At 42.3% G+C, this 17,268-nt stretch overlaps 2 protein-coding genes across 2 annotated transcripts; both read right to left on the bottom strand.

Moving 5' to 3' along the window:
- Positions 1-691: 691 nt before the first annotated feature.
- Positions 692-12,205, bottom strand: smc2 (structural maintenance of chromosomes 2). The gene is made up of 25 exons (XM_086034614.1): positions 11,715-12,205; positions 11,478-11,627; positions 10,914-11,036; positions 10,799-10,837; positions 10,621-10,731; positions 10,492-10,536; positions 9,728-9,961; positions 8,957-9,106; positions 8,596-8,829; positions 8,303-8,462; positions 8,108-8,225; positions 7,212-7,350; positions 7,021-7,140; positions 6,744-6,948; positions 5,556-5,691; positions 5,338-5,462; positions 5,068-5,261; positions 4,835-4,978; positions 3,974-4,048; positions 3,674-3,793; positions 3,390-3,590; positions 2,357-2,473; positions 1,441-1,601; positions 1,206-1,353; positions 692-1,126 (listed from the first exon to the last, which is right to left on the bottom strand). Exons 1-25 carry the CDS (start codon positions 11,880-11,882, stop codon positions 944-946), a joined length of 3,600 nt encoding a protein of 1,199 aa, XP_085890740.1. The 5' UTR covers positions 11,883-12,205; the 3' UTR covers positions 692-943.
- Positions 12,206-13,064: 859 nt separating this feature from the next.
- On the bottom strand, positions 13,065-16,418 carry exoc1l (exocyst complex component 1 like). The gene is made up of 3 exons (XM_086033970.1): positions 16,291-16,418; positions 15,755-15,936; positions 13,065-14,661 (listed from the first exon to the last, which is right to left on the bottom strand). The coding sequence occupies exons 1-3, from the start codon at positions 16,409-16,411 to the stop codon at positions 14,392-14,394; spliced, it is 573 nt and encodes a 190-aa protein (XP_085890096.1). The 5' UTR covers positions 16,412-16,418; the 3' UTR covers positions 13,065-14,391.
- Positions 16,419-17,268: the final 850 nt, after the last annotated feature.

Here is a 17,268-nt window from a genome sequence, read left to right as displayed (position 1 = left end):
AATGCAGTACTTTGGTGATCAAACATTAACGGTAATGTGTGCATAATGGAAGTCTCACAATTTAGTGCCTACACTAGTGTGGGAAAATGAAGCTTCAAATTTGCTTCATGAACCAGTTGTATTATTTTTTGTTTTACTCCTAAATGTTTCTTTTGGGTTAAATAAAGGGTTTGTGACTGCTTTCAGCCCAATGTTGAATAGAGAGTACATCTAGAGGAGTAACAAAAATACGACTGGTTCGTGAAGCAAATTTGAAGCTTCATTTTCTCATCACTAGCCTGTACATCTATTATCCTTTCCCAGCAAGGAAGACTTTAAATTTGTGTCCAGTGGAGTCACATCACTTGAAAAGGTGATTTGTTTTGCAAAATTGGCCAATTTTATACAATAATCGGTTTATTTGTTGCAAATATAAAAAAAATAGTAAAATTAAGTTTTCATATACTGCAATTTTTTTAAGTAATTTTAGTAAATGCCGTGAATTATTTTTAATAAATATTTATACTCTGAACAGTTTATTAAATTCAAAATAAATCAAAAACAAGTGAATATTTTAACTATTTTACCCAGGTATACAAAAAACATTTTAACTTTCCTTACCTATGAATGAGACCCATCTTTCCATTTTAAAAATCAAATGCAGCATTCAAACACAAAACGAGTCCAGCGTTTGCGAACAAAGCAATAGGTACAAGCTTAAACATTTTATTTACTTAACTCCATTCAGGCATTTGCATAAAAAAAAAACAACATACGTGAAGCAGAAAGGCAAGGGACATACAAGTAAAAGTCCAAACATATTCACAAGTTTTGAAGTAAAAGGTGTCAAGAACAACGGAGCTGATGAGAATGAAACAGCAACGACGATAGCAATGACGATGTCTAGTTGCGCAATCATGCTAGAAAATAGAGCAATGTACAATTTTCTGATGATGTTGATCTATCAAGCGACTTGATTCCCCAGCCTTTTGGCCGCTCCTTGTCGCGCGTGACCTTTGTGGGGCACTTTGGCGTCGCTCTGGCTGAGGGCAGTGCGCGACACCGTGGACATGCCGTCCACAAACTTGGTCTTGAAGAGGACGTTGGCGTTGGTGAACATGCCGTCCTTGAGCGACACCACCACAAACTGTTGGAGGAGAGTGTTGAAATGTTGACAAATGCAACTTTAACGTCACGGCGGAATTCCTTTTAATGCCCGCGCCAACCTGCGAGTGGGTAAAATGGCTTCGGAGCATCTGCCCGATGTTTTGCGTGTGCGAGAGGTCCAGCGCGGCGTCCACCTCGTCTAAGATGTAGATGGGGGCGGGCTTGAAGAGCAGCATGGCGAGGATCAGCGACAAGGCCACCAGAGACCTGAAGGAAGCGTTTTGATGTTATTATCAAAAAAAATAAAATAATGAATAATCATCATAATTTATGAGTTGGAGTTCATGCGCTGACCTTTGCCCCCCGCTCAGCTCAGACAGGTTCTCCTTCCAGGTGCTGCCTAGGGCTACTTTGAACTCCAGACCGTCCAGGACGCCGCAGCCCTGCGGGGGAGCCAGTTTCGCCGAGGCTCCAGGCAACAGGGTGGAGAAAATGGAACCAAAGTCCTTGTTGACCTAGCAAAGCAAACGGTACATGTGAGCAGGGCTGAAGGATTTCAGGAAAAGCTTGAATTTTTATTTTTTCCCCTGACAGAAATTGCAAATTTGACTTACATTTTTTTTTTTTTTTTTTTTTTTAAATTAAGCTTCAGGCCAATATTTACTAATACATATGTACATTAGCGTTTGCAAATATAACAGACACTGACTTCACACTAAATGGTACCTATTGTGATATAAACTTAAATATAAAAAAATAATAATGTAAAAAGCAAATATTTCCTGTTAAAAGAGGCAGAGGGAATCGGATTTATTCTTCTTTCCGCATCTTTTCATTCAAAATGAGCATTTTCATGTCAACATATCTCCAGCCTTCTATGTAATGAAATTGAACAAATAATAGTTCCTTGGCAAAGCTAAATTGATTTATTAAAAAAAAAAAAAAAAAAAGTTATTTTTTTTGTTTTAACAACACAACATAGATGCTATTTAGTGCTAGCATTAACACGTAAATGAAGTTTCCCCACTATTTCGTATCATCGGCATTAAGCTAGTGGACTCAAGTGCGGTTGTTTCAGCTGCTTGTTGTGAAGCTGGTTTGCGAGTGCAAGTCAAAGCAAAAGCGAAACAAAATCGGATTGTATCTCAAAAACCACCAAAGTCAAGTCACTTGTATCTCAAGGCACCACTGCAATTTCCAGCGACTTAGCGTAGATTACTTCTACGGTAACTACGGTGTGTTCTGTACAAACTTGTGTTGGTAGGCACACCTTCTGCCAGGCCATATTGAGAGCCACGTTCTTCTTCTCGTCCAGCTCCTCAATGGTCTGCAGGATCTTGGCCTTGTCGTTCTCCACGATTCGCTTCTTCTTCATCAAGTCATTGTACTGCACACATGGGGGGGGGATACGTCAAATCAACCAGTGATGCTCAAAGTGTGCTACGAGTACCAGGAGTTGCAGACGGGCTCCCTCTAGTGGTACGTAAAGGAAAACATTCAATTCAATGTTCAAACCCTTACAGTGGCTTCAACTATTTTAAGTGCAGCTCTGTTGTATTCAACTTTAAGGCTCAATACATTGACACTTAATCCTTTATAAAGGATTTTCTTTTGGCAAAATAGATATCAGACAGATACCATACAATTAGGGGTGGGAATCGATGATTTGATACGATTCCGATTCAGAGGCCCATGATTCGATTCAATTCCGATTCAGAGGCCCATAATTCGATTCAATTCCGATTACGTTTTCCGTTACCTTTTTTTAAGACAAAAAAAACTCAAGGAAGAGCAAGGATTCATATTTCACACTTTGACTTCGCTCCGCTCGTACACGAGGTTCTGCTTGTTCCGCAACCTTGTCACGTATTAGCTTAGCCTAGCACAGACGTCTGACGTACAAACGGCACGTAATCGCTTGCGCATGATTTTAGCTTTTTTTTCAGTTAAACGTCAAACATCAATTATTAATACCCAGGAATCGATTCAGAATCTCTTTAATACGACGAACGACGCATCGGAAAAACGATGATCGTTCCCACCGTTACATACAATACGTGCAGTATTTTCTTTTCAGCTTATGCTTGCATCTACATGCTCAAACGCGTTGAAAAGTTGTGCTTTTAATAAGTTGAAATGTGATTAAAGCTTGTGCGATGCACAAAACAAAGTTTTATTTATTTATGTATTTTTTTTTTTCAAGGCGATCCCTCTGTAGTGCCATATTGCCTCACCCATACTGAATGGAGGTTTCACTGTATTCCAACGGAACGTTTGGTGCATTTTCCCTCGTGTTGTCTCACCCGTTCCTCGGTCTCGTTGAGCATGTTCATGGCCCGCTTGTTGACGTTCCTCTCCAGCTTGCTCGTGGTCTCCTGCAGCTTCTTGAGGCGCTGGCCGGCCTCGCGGGGGTTGTTGGTTTTGAAGTCGTAGGAGGAGTTGGGCCTCCCAAAGTGCTGGCGCTCGGCCTGGATCCAGTCGTGCTCCTCCAGCATCCGAGCAACCTGTTTTGGAGGGAGAACCGGGCGGGATCAGGAGTTTGCGTGCGCGCTGACGTATTGAATGACGCACGTGAATGTTTGTTTACCGCGCCGGCTGCATCCTGGCTATCTTTTTGGTGTTTACTGACGTTGTGTTCCAATTCTTTCATCTTCAGTTGGGCTTCGTTGTTCTGCTCTCGTATCTTGTCAGCTTCTGTGGTTTTGCCCTAAAACATGCATGAGGCAGGAGCAACCGCTTCGATGAAACGCATTCGGGGCGGCTGCCAGCTTTCACCGATGTAAGAGCGGCGATCGAGACGGTGATTCTTAAGTGGTGGCTTTAGAGCAGCCCTTTCTGCCATTTGACACAAAGCTTCGCAATTGGTGGCCCAAAACCAGATGTTCACCTTGATTTCTTGGAACTGAGCCATGATGGCATCCTTCTGCTTGGAAAGTTCCTCCTGTGCCTTTCGAACCGCCTCCTGCACCACAACAAACAAAATGACCACGTGCTGTGCACCAGATGGATTCAATGTCATCAAATCAGCCATACGCAATGTAAAATGTACAGCAGTGTAGTGGGAAGAGCATGACAAAAGTCGACTATTAATTCTAGGGGTGAAACGAGTACTCGGGTAAATTGGGTACCTTGAAAAATAAAATAAAAAAAAGCTCAGGTTTTTTTTTTTTCTGCTTTGGGTAACCGTTTATTTACTATTTGCGCTGTCAGAAAGGCAAGATGTATCTTCACTTAAGTAGGATACTCAAATACTCGGGATGGAACGATTAATCGAAAATAGATTTAAAATCGATTCGCCCCGATTAATCGAAAAATCGAGCTGCTTAAATTCATCTAGAAAATGATGTCTTGAAACGTTTTGTTTTTTTTTTCATTCCAGATGCATAGCACATTTTGAATGTGTAGATCAAATTATGCTTTTGCGCCAGACATCATTGCGTTTTGCGTTTGTGGATGGCTGCGGAACCACACTAGTGCACAGAGACAAGCACGGTAGCAATCTTAAAAAAATTTTTTTTTTTTTTTTTAAATGGAATCAAATGGAAAAATCGGCAACGGAAAATCGAATCGGGGCTCGAGCGAATCGTTACATCCCTATCAAATACCAAAACATTCGACAGCCGCAACCGCCATTCATCCTACATTTGAATGCGTGGTGCATGCGGAAACATCATGTTGCCTAATCGCTTCGCCTTGCCGCGAAAAGCCCGCCGGAGTAATTCCCGCAGTGCCGTCCGTCCAAGCGTACCTTGTTCTGCGACACAGTGCGCGCCATGCTGTCGATCTGCCCCTTGATGGCTTCGGTGGCCTCGTCCGCAGCTTGAATCTGCTGCTCATAACCCGCCTGCTCCCGCTGCAGCTCCTCCAGCTCCAAGGCCACTGCGTCGAACTCCTAGCGACACGCGGGCACCAACCGGTCGCTCAGAAACCGATTCGGGGCGCTGGGGGGGGAAGGGGGGGGGGGGGGGCGCGTCCGCATACCTGCTGCTTCTGCTTGAGTTTCTTGTTGAAGGCGTCCGCTTTGGCCTTGGCCGCGTTGAGCTTCTGCTGGGCGGCTTTCAGCTCCTTCTCCCTCTCCGCTTCGGCGTTCTTCATCTTGCTCTCCAACACCTTGTACTTCTCCTCCGCCCGCTTCTGCACCTCCTTGGTGACGCGCAGCGTCTCCTCACTCTCCTCTGGTTCCACAACAGACGCGGGCTCAGGGAAAAACACGTCGGGTCGAGCGGCTCGGTCGTTTGAAACCTTTCTGACCGATGGCTTTGCGCAGCCTCCCCAGCTCCTCTTGCTGCTGGTGGAAGGAGCTCTGCTGCAGCTTGGCCTGCAAAATCTGCTCCTCCTCCGCCTTCAACTCATGCTGCTGTTTCAGCTGACGGTATCTGCAGGCATCGGGCGCAAGACGGGAACATTGACGCGACCGATTCCAATTTGAACGCGCGAGAGCGTTGCCGTCTAACGTGGGGTGTCGTTACTTCTCGGCGGTTCCTTTCAAGCAAGCCAGTTGTTGCTCAGTGTCCCTCAACTGGGCTTCCTTGTCATTCAAGTTGCCCCGAACCTCCTTCACCTCCTGCAGGCTGCTCAGGACTGACGCGGACTGCGAACGAGCTCCTGGAAAAGAGAAAGGAACAAAACATTCGGGACGCCTAATCCAGTCAGCTACAATACAAGTTGTATCAAAAAGTCTGCCTTTGGGGAAAAAAAAAACAAAAAAAAAACCAGTTCTTATAAGAGGTATCGATTTAATTGTCCTTCCAAATTGTTCCAAAAGAACCGTCAAGTTTCATACATTGTAATGTATACGATTAGTAAACCAAAAGAACCTCACATGAGCAAGTATTGAAGTAAAAAAAAAAAAACAACGCAGCTCTGCTGGGCCCACGATTTGATTTAATTCCGATTCAGTGGCCTATGATTCGATTCGATTGCGATTCCGATGCATCGCCGCATTGGCTTACATTTTATAGTCCATGTAAAAAAACACTGGTACCTTTTTTAAAACAAAACAAAAAAAATGAAGGAAGAGCAAAGATTTATATTTCACACTTCGACTCCGCTCGTATGAGGTTTTGCTTGTTCCGCCATCTTGTCACGTATTAGCTTAGCCTAGCACAGAAGTCTGACGTACAAACGCATGTAACTGCTTGCGCATGCTTTTAGTTTAGTTTAAACTCAAAATAGCGATTATTAATACGTATGAATGGATTCAGAATCTTTTTAAGATGCCGAACGATGCGTCGAAAAAACGATGGTCGTTCCCACCCCTAGTGGGTAGAGTTCAAGCAATCATTATTTTGATCATTTTTGAATCGCTTTTTTTTTAACTCATTCTATCCCAATGACATATTTTTACGTCATTTCACGATGGGTCTGAAAAAGTCTGGCTCTGAATGAGTTCGTTCAAAATTGTCCAAATGCTCAGAATTTCAGCCCCTCGACAGTAAATACTGTCAAATTTCTGTATTCCCCCATAAAACCGATTATCTTTCTGTCGAATCAAACCGACGAGACCTTTTGCAAACATCTGCTTTTACTTTGGCAAACAGTGATCCGCACGTTTTCCTATTTTCTTAAACCAGGGACTGAACCGCAATCCGTTTGTTTTGTGCCTCGCCTGTACGATCAATTTGAAACAATATCCCGTTTTTCAGCCTCGCTCTCACCTCCGCTCAGCGTTCCTTGCGGGTCGAAGATGTCCCCCCCGAGGGTGACGGTCTTGGTCGTCACCTGTTTATCAAAAGCCACTTTCTTGGCATTGTCCAGAGTGTCGCACACCAGCGTGGAGCCAAACACATACTCCATGGCTTTGCGCAGGTCCGACTCGTAGCCCACCAGGGAAAGAGCCGTGTGCACATTGTCTTCCCCCACCTGAGAGAGGAGACGGACGCTCTCTTAGTACGGACTAGTGGACGACACGGGACAAAGACTCGCTTTGCTCACCAGGCTCTTTGCACAATTGACCACTTTGTCACTCAGCGTCCTGGCAGAGATCTTGTTGAGGGGAATGATGGTGTACCTCCGCTGCAGCTCGCCCTTCTCCAGCAGCTTCTTACCCGTCACCTACAAAAGAAATTCATAGGAGAAGCCGCGCGGCCGGGGCCAAGCGGCGCGCGGCCGGCGCGCGCGCTCACCTCCGTGTCGACGACAATGTTATAAAGTCGCCCGCCGGCGACCACCTCCAGGGCGGTCGCGTAGGAAACGTCGCGGACTGAAATCAAGTTCGCCAGCAGTCCCTTCACTTTACTGCGGTCCCACCCACGTTCGGGGTCTCTGAAAGACATTTTCACATTGTGGGACTGCGAGACAAGTACTGACGACATTTTACAAGGGCCTCACTCTTTGACTTTGAGCATCGAAAAAAAAAAAGTGGTTATTTGGATTGTAAGACATTCATGCGCTAGGTGAGGGAGTTAAAGGTCGAGCTAGGCAGGATTCATCTATTTTAGGATTACATTAGGTAGCTTGAAAGCGGAAATCAACACAAACATTTTTTTTCAAGAATATGTTCCCAGCAGGCTAATTAGTTGAAACACGGCATTCTGATAAATATTGCGTTTGTGGAATACAAGTTAAGCAGCAAAATCCAGTGCCGTCTATGGCGGCGGCCATTTTGTCACGTCTGTCGACTGAAAATGACATCACAACTGCTCAGGGCTCGGGTAACGACCAATCATGGCTCAGCTGGTGAAAACAGATCAGCCGTGATTGGTCGTTACCTGAGCAGTTGTGATGTCATTTTCGGTCGACAGAAGTGACAAAATGGCCGCCTCCAGAGATTGTTAAAAACGAGTGGATTAACTCTTATTCCACAAACGCACTGTTTATCAGAATGCCTTGTTTCAACTAGTGGGCTTGCAAAGAACATATTCTTTGAAAAAAAAAAAAAAGACAGAAGACAAAATCCGACTTTATCTCTTCACACTTCAAGACGTTTCCCGGCAGCGAAACCAAAACAAAAGTCAGCGTTATTGTCTCGAGTGGCATGTCCGTGACCCCTTGTTCTAATTGCACAGCTAAAGTGACTTACTTGTAGTCAAAGCGAAGGTTTGGGAAGCGGGACACAAGCCGCTCGTATTTCTCTTTCAGACTTGCTACCTCTCTGGACAGCTGTCTTTTCCTCTCCAGAAGACTCTCCTCCTTCCCATCTGCATGCAAGCACGCGTTGCCGAAAAGGAACAGCAGCTGCCGAGCTCAACAAGATGCCGAGGCAAAGACGCGGTACCTTCATATTTGAGCTTCGCTAGCTCGGCCTCTAATTTCTCCTTGCTGCTTTTGATAGCCTGCAGACCATCCTGATCCTTCTTGTAGCCGCCGTCCATCTTTTTCACCTCGGCCTGCTTGGTCTTCAGTTCGGCTTGGGCGTGCTTCAGCGTCATTTGGGCCTGAGGGGAAAGGGCAGAGCCCGGCCGTCCGTTTAAGATATCTTGGACAAGGCGACACGAGCTGGATCTTATTTGTTATTATTATTATTATCATCATCGTCATTTCTTTTTGAATGATGCTGAAGTCTCTCACCTGCTTGGCTTCAGTGTCGGCCTTGCTCATGTCATTCTTACAGGCCATCATCTGACCGGCCAGCGTGGCCTCCTCTCCATCCTCGTTGGTGGACAGTCCAGCAGACGCTGCCTTAAAATGCTGCTCGGCAGCCTCGAGGGCGGCGCCGTCCTTTCGGCCTTCCTCTTTTAGAGCCTGAAGCTGCTCCGTCAACTTGGACACCTCTTTTTCTTTCACCACCAGCATCTTCTTGTCCTTTATAAAAAAAAAAAATAAATTTAAAAAAAAATAAAAAAAGAGGTGGAAACAGATGACTCACCTGTTCAATCGTCATTAGCATTACGTGGATGGGGAACATTTAAAATGGTAGCTTGATACCTACCTCCTGCATACTCTTGACAAGCTCCTCCCGCTTCTTGGTTTCATCCTTTAAGTTCTGTTTTTTCAGATCGAAAGCACTCTGAGCTTTCGCGTCCACGCGCTGCACGTCGGCCAGCGTTTCTTCCAGAGATTTTAATACGCTGTTCATCTCCTGAGCGTTAGCAAAACAGGAACGTGTCATTCAGGCAGCTATTTTGAGACGTTCATAATTTAAGGTTGACACGCGCAACGAAATGGGGGATGAGTGAGCCATTCATTTTCTGTGACCAACAACTACAAAATACATTTAAACTAGGGCTGTCAAAATTAAAAGCATTAACTGTGGAGATTAATTTAAATTTCGGAAGGCGCTAAAAAAAAAATTCACTCCGTTAACTCAGTTTTATTACTTCCTGTAGCAGCTGACCTTTGCTCACTGTGCAGCCAAACTTAGAGGAGTCACTGTCACAAATGCCGTATTAGTTGTACATCTTTGTTGTATCGTTCAACTGTTGTATTTTACAGGAAAAGAATCGTATTCGAGGATCAAAGAAAGCTATTACAACAGTTTTTGAATCAAAATGCTGTACACTTGTATTTTTTTCCCCACATTAATTCAAAGATTTTGCTCAAGTAAAATATCGGTTCCAAGCTTCGTAAAAAATTGTACTTGAAAAATACGATTAATCGCGATCAATTCTGGAAAATGTTGCGATTAATTAGTTTAAAAATTTTAATTGTAATTTAAACAGCGGGCATCATTCTCAGAGTGGCAAACTGTCCTTGGGCATACCTGGTCTCTTTTGTCTTTGAGTTCCTGAATCTGCGCAGAGAGCTCACGGACTTTGCTCTCGTTCTCAGCCAGGGCGGCTTGCATCTTAGCGATGTTGTCCTGCATCACTTTCAGGTTCTCGGCGGACTTGAGTTTGGTCTCCTCGGCGCACAAGAACTGCCAGGCCACGTACAGGCGCGACAAGTGCTCGATCTCACGCATCAGTTTCTGGTACTCCAGGTAGGACGAGCGCTCCTGCAGGGTTCATACATACATAGTCGTTCATGTTCAGAGAGATCTTTGCGATTATTCAAGCTTTTAGCACATACCTGGGTAAATACATTCAGCACAAATACACCAGGGCTATAAACAAACAGTTTGAGAGCAAGAGCGCTCGTCTTTTAACAAGCAACAAATTCAATAACGAGCAAGTAGATTCATCAGTGACATAACGAACTATTAATTTTTTGCAAAAAAAAAATAAGAATAAATGAAAGATTACAAAAATGTAGGCCAAAAGACGCCTATGATTTATACAAATATTGGAAGTGGGTCTCAAAGGCAAGCGCCTGGTGGCCAGACCTGCACCCACGGGGCCAAGCCGGCAAGACCAAAAGCATAATGTGAGTCCCCCTTCGCATGGGCTCACCACCTGTGGGAGGGGCCATAGGGGTGTCGGGTTCTCCTCCCTCTGCTTTGTCTTGGGTAGACTGGTCCTGACTGTTTGTGCTCATGCGACAACATCAGTTGTCTAACTTGTGAGTGAGTTGTGTGGGTCAACATACCTCAAGTAGCTTCTGCATGGTTGGAGTAATTTCTTCATCCAAAATCTGAAAAATTGAAAGTGTAAATGACAACACACTTTTTTTGTATTTTAGAGGACACTGTTGTAAAAGTTTTGGGAGCCGACATACAGTGTGGATCTCCTTCAGCTTGGCCTCCTTCTTCTCAATGGTCTTCTGGGCGCTAATCTTTTTGCATTCATACATCCTGGTCCCTGCAGCTTCCTCGATCATGGCGAGGATCTGCAAGTGCACAACAATGTCACTCGTTTACGCCTTAAAGGCAAAACAGCAAGTGTTCAGACAGTACCTCTGGTGGCTTCATATTTAGAACTTTGGTGATCCTTCCCTAAAGATTTAAGCAAAACACAAGTTGATATCTCAACGTAAAGAGAATAAAAGTAAAAAGTGCACAGAAGGCTGACCTGCATGATGAGAAAATGAGGGTTGTTGACATTGAGGCCAACAGAACAGAACAAGTCCTGCACTCTGGTGTTGTTAGCATTGACTCCATTGATGAGATACTTGTTCCGACCACCAATTACAACCTTGAAATAAGAACACGGTTATATACCACTATCCGCAAAGTTGGTAACATTCGACTTCTGGGTGAAATTTCAGGATGAATCTAAATGTAAACCTTTACAGGTGAATTTCCTTTGATTTTCTACACGTCCAAATGTTTCAGTACCCTTTGCAAGAGTGATGTTAAAATGTGAACAGTATGATGAAGAGGACTGTTGAAATATGAACTATAGATGTATTGGTCCAGTCATGGCTCATACCGGCTGGGAACTTTGGTGTTCAACTCCTTTTTGGTGAACAGCAAGTTGGTGCAAAAAGGACTGAACATTCCAACGGTTTAGAGAAAGTCAAATTGAGTTCACCTAATAAGGTCGTAGTGGATTTTAGCTTCACTCTGAAAATTCCAACATTTCAACATTTTATGAGTAGTATGCAGCACTTGCAAGTGTACTCATTTAACCCACCTGTCTGGTGACTGTGATCTCATCGTGTGTTTCAAAGCCCAAAGGACTCTGGCTTTTGTTTGCGTTGTCAAAAGTGATGGACACAGTGGCCTTGGTGATACCTCCTTGTCCATTTTTGTAGACCAGGTCCTGGAGGTTAGAGGCTCGAACCTTTCGAATGAAACCACGTATTCATTAGCACAAAATGCATAAAACGCCACATGGGTAACTTACAGAGGTAACCCAAATTCCACTTACGTGAGTAAGGTTAGTAATGCCCAGGAGAAAACATATGGAATCCAAAATGTTCGACTTGCCGCTACCGTTCAACCCGGTGATGGCGTTGAAGAGCGGGTCGAAGCCGTTGATCTCAGTCCGTTGTGCGTAGGATTTGAATCCTTCGATGATAATTGATTTGATGTGCATCTCTAAGCAGCCCCCGCTATCGTGCACTCAGAAAATTATTTACTGTATTTGAAATCTTAGTCGTACTTTTAGCCCCACTTCGAGGGTTTCGAATGAGTATCAACAACAACGCCGCTCTGCCTGCGTTCTTGTAACTTGAATTTTGGCGGCAGGAATAGAGCTACAAGACACCCTCTCTGCGCCGGTTACAGAAAGAAGAACAGTAAAGAGTTTTAGCTCTCAGAACACGACAGATAAAATTAACAAACCTTTTCGAAATCGAATCTGTAATAAACAGGAGGGAAATGCTTCACTCGTTTACTTGTGGGGGGGTTTTCAACTCGTATTTTTTAGGCATATTTTAGGGCAGCTAATAGTGTCTATTTGGGTGTTGACAGCCTGCTAAACAATGACCGACGTGCTTACACGGCAGCCATGTTGGGTGGGACAACGTTTTATCAAAGGAATTGAATTGACATTGAAATTTAGCCCTTACTTGCATAAAACTGAATCAATTTTCATTACGTTAACTTTTTTCCAATGCCAAAACGTGTGCTATGTACAAATCATCTTTTTTTTTTGTCTTGGCGTCCGTAGTGCGTACACACACTAATAGCATTATACGCTTTGGCCCCAACCACCCTGGCGTGTTTTGTAAATGTTATTATGTTGTATACTATTTCTCATTTAATGTCTGTCATGTTCTGTATACTTGATTTGATTTCTAAATGAAATGTTCAATAGAGATTGTTATTTTAAAAAAAAACTCCCTCCTAGCACTTTGCGTTGCCGTCCGCAGGCAGCTCAAATGGGGCGTGTTGCATCTACGTATTTTCATATTTATGGTGTTGTTGATGCAACATGCGCGATGGTGAATGCATTATGCCTTGTTATGAATTATAATCACTTTCAATGTTTTTACTTAGTTTTTAACCCATCCAAAACAAAAACAAAAAACTATATAGTAATGAAGTATCACTCTTATCCCAAAATGTAAAACAATTTAAACTTTATTGTAAATAAAATTAGTTAATTAGCTCAACACAATTCATCATGAAAAAATAATAACAAGAGCGAACCAACACAGTAATAACTCATGAGGTACTATACTAAGAATATCTAAGAATGCAAATAAATTGTAGTATCATTCCAGTGCTGTAGCATAGTAGGCTGCAAAGTTACAGTACATATGGTGCAGTATGTTGGGCCTCGTGGTTAGGACGTTTGCCTCACAGCTCTGGTTTTCTTGTGTGGGTTCTCCAACGTATCCCTGTGTTCTCGCTGTGCTTGCGACACTTCCTCCCACATTCCAAAAACATGCATGTGAGGTTGGTTCATTCAACATGTTGAAATCAGGGGTCACCAATCTTTTTGAAATTGTTTCTTCTTAGATACTGACAAATGTGAACAACTACCAATTAGATATACACTTCTGAGACAACATATTTGCTCAAATTACCTTGATATATATATTAATTATGATTGGTATTTGTCTTTGTGGTCACTGATCATGTTGATAATCTCACATTAATTATTTATCAACAATTGAACAAGTGGGTGGCATGGTGGAGCACTGGTTAGCATTGCTCCCTCACAGATCAGAGGTCATGTGTTCAAATCCGGGGTGCGGCCTTCCTTTGTGTAGCATGTTCTCCCTATGCTTTGTGGATGCTCCGGTTTCGTCCCATAATTCAAAATCATGCATGTTAGGGTAAAAATTCTAAATTCTATGTTGGTTTGAATGGTCGTTTGTCTATATCGCTGCGTCGGGTCAGAACCTCGTCACAGTTGGTTAAGTTTAATATTTTTTCACAAATCTATACATTGACCAGTCCACACGTGTGGGTGTTATTTTGACAAATTATTGACCAATCTAAACTGTTGAAAAAGACTTGCACTTTTGATGATGAATTTTTAACATACGAATGAACATGTGTTTTGGGGGTCTCCTGAAAAGTGATCATTCTAGAGGTACCGACGTCAGCGATATGTGCCCTGCGATTGGCTGACAACCAACTCAGGGGCTACCCTGACTCTCAACCAGTCTGCTTGGGATGGGCTCTCGCTCACCCATGACCTTAATGAGGATGAGGAAAATGAATGGCTAGAAGGTACAAATACAGTACATATTCCATGCTGATAAACCAAAACAGAAAATGCATTACTATGAATTGTCTTTAAAAAAAAAATACATATGATCAATACAGACTGTACATAATTATTTTAAACAATTTTATAGTCTGAAAACATGACCAAAAACATTCAATTTTTTCCAATATTATACAGTTAATAAAAAATAGGTATTTACAACCTGCATTCACCATGAACATGCATTCAGTATGAATGCAAATAGTAACATATCACCCTTCCCTAGCATCAATAATGCAACACAAGCTCCATTCAATGAATTCTTCTTTCTCAATGCATGTCATGTATGAGCGGTTAACGTGTTAAAGCATTATGACCTAAACACACAAACACACTCAATGACACATACACTCTCACGCAGCCGCATCATTGTGGCTCTCTATTATGCTTCCAGGGGCACAGGACACATGGACAGACATACCAAGTTGAATGCATAGAAGCATATCTGTGATAGTACCACACAGTCTCCTCTGTTGGAGTAGAAGGAAGTGGGCTTGATGTAGGCCCAGTCAAAGTTGTCCAGGTTCAGTGACCTCTGACAATGCTGTTCACTGAGAGCCACCAGAGCGCGCACGAAAGCGTATTTGGCCGAGCAACTGACAGCGCGCACTGTACGCACCTTGTCAAAGTGGAGCAAGAAACACGGGTCGTCCTGAGAGAGAGAGAGAGAGAGAGACAGATACGGATGAAGAATTGCATTTTTTAGACTTAATTTCGATTTTAATTGAATTTAAATTAATTTAAGCCAATTTATAATTAATACACGGCGCATTTATAAAATGATGTTGAAACAGACTGAGGCTGGAGAGTTTCATCATATTCAGGCAAAAGTAATACTTGACACCATAGACAATTTATATAATAACTTATGTAATATTCTGAAGTTGAGCCTTTGCTTTACTTTAATGATCCCATCTGTTACAACATTTTATAAAGAATTTTAACAAGCTGATTCGAATCACATTTCTAATTTGTGGAATTATTAGTGTTAAGTCGTGGATATTAGGTCTGGGAAATAATATAATTTCGCAATGTATAGTGATACTTTTTAGGCCGATACCATGTATCAATACGTTGATGAAGTATCGATACTTTCGATACCATTTGCTATGTTATGTTTTGCATGTTCTATATCATACTTTTGGAACATTTGAGGTCCTTAAAGTTGAGCTTTGTGAATGAAGTTTTATTTATTGCACTCTTGTGTATCAGGAACAGTTACTGGAACGGTTTATGCACTTTTCAATCATGACACTTGGATAAATCAAATGGCACTTAAGTTAAAACTTTGGAAACGCATGCCTCAATTTTATTAAATATGTATTTTTATAATATTTAAGTATAGCATTGCGTATTGGATTGCAACCCATGTATCAGGATCCATAGCGGATTGGGACAAAAGTGTATCGTACCAGCCTTAGAGGATATGATACAATAGTGTCTTTGTTAACGCAGTTCAGCCTTTTGCATTGAAAGGGTTTCTTTTGAATCTGTTTTGTCTGTATTTTTATTGCACGGAAACATCAGCCAAAAGTGTATGAAAACAATTTTATGGATGTTCTACGGTTTGGATTACATTTTCCAACATGCGCATGAGTCATTTAAGGTTTTCACCCAAATCTACCTCAAATTTTAAACAATTCATCAAGCCAATCTTGTCAACTGTGGAAAAATGTCATCAAATACCAACTACCTTTCGTTATATTATTGACTGAAAAGATTCTAGGAGTCATTATAGATATTACCACATCAGGGTCTCGTCCATCCACCAGAGTCAGGTCTTGCAGGGACCAGATTTCTGTTCTGCGGTAGCAATCCTGGATGCTGGAGCGTTTGGTGTGGCCCCTTTTGGATCCAGATTTAAGAGGAGTCTGTGTCATCTGGCACCGCACAATGCATAACTGCACAAGCCTTTTTCTGTTTGCAACTGCAGAAACGTGACAACACATTTTGATTGACATGAGTTGGTCAAACAATTAGCCAAGGTACAAATACAAATATTCCTAAATAAAAACATCTCTGACAGACAAATGTGAACATTATTAGCTTTCATTGGCTGGAATTTTCGATGCGGCACTTTGTATTGGATTGTACGTGTAGTGGCTGTTTGTTACATGGAGCGCAGTCATGAGAGTCCTGAAAATGGATGAGTAATGGCTGTGGAGAAATAAATACAGTATGTATGTGCATTTTATGATCATTCGAATGTCATTCATACAGTAAAGGATAATGTCAAAAATACTGTTACAATTTTGAGCAACAGCAAATAAAAGTTTCTTACCTGAGACGCAGAGGAAATGTCTTCCGATCTCCGGTTCCTCAATCTCAATAAATTCCATCAGTCTCTGTTTTGCAGGTCGGAATAAAACCCTTTGCATCTCCTCCCTCAGAAGAGACGACATCACCGGAGTAGACAGTAGACTACAGTCAAGGCTGAATGAATAAATGTGGGCAGCAATTGTAGAAAGATGAAATGACAGCACCTGATCACAGATGGTGGGGACGACAGGATGCTTTTTTTCCTCTGTGGTTGGTGTGTGAAATGAGTGCTTCCTCAAGAACACACACACGCACACACACGGATACACACACAAACGCACGCATACTGTCCATGCTCCATGCTGCACTAATCAGGTGTGATCATCCATGTCTTGCTGTTATATCATTCTACTATCGTCATAAAAACTTGGGAGGGACTGAGCAGAAAGGGGAGCAATAAAGGCCTAACCCTTTAGCTTTTTATTGTGTCACTTAAGACCCATTACAGTGATAATCCTCATCATCATTACAGTTTTCCTCCAAATATTCAACAGTATAAAGTCTTACTTTTCTAACAAAAATATACAAATGAACAAGCACTCCCAAAATACTACTAATTATTAATACATAATCAAATGATATTAGGAAAATGAAATACACAACATGAAATGAAGCAATATAATTTAAATGAAATATGAAATAAAACCCTTACAGAGCATAAGAACAATGATTATCTAGGGAGGAAGTCAACCCAAACATATTTTGTGTTTTTATGTTCCCAGCAGGACCATTAGTTGAAACAAAGCATTCTGATTAATATTGCATTTGTGGAATTTGTATTAAGCAGCAAAATGCACCCCTTTTTTTTTCATCTCAGGGGACCGCCATTTTGTCACTTCTGTTGACTGAAAATGACATCACAGTTGCTCAGGGCTCAGATAACGACCAATCATGGCTCAGCTTCAGAAAACAGGTCACCTGTAATTGGTCGTTACCTGAG

Source organism: Filicampus tigris, chromosome 6, assembly GCF_054856515.1.
Source record: "Filicampus tigris isolate MCC_2025a chromosome 6, RoL_Ftig_1.0, whole genome shotgun sequence".
Taxonomy (NCBI): domain Eukaryota; kingdom Metazoa; phylum Chordata; class Actinopteri; order Syngnathiformes; family Syngnathidae; genus Filicampus; species Filicampus tigris.
The sequence above is the reverse complement of the archived record's forward strand: the minus strand, read 5'-3'. Positions and strand labels throughout refer to the sequence as shown.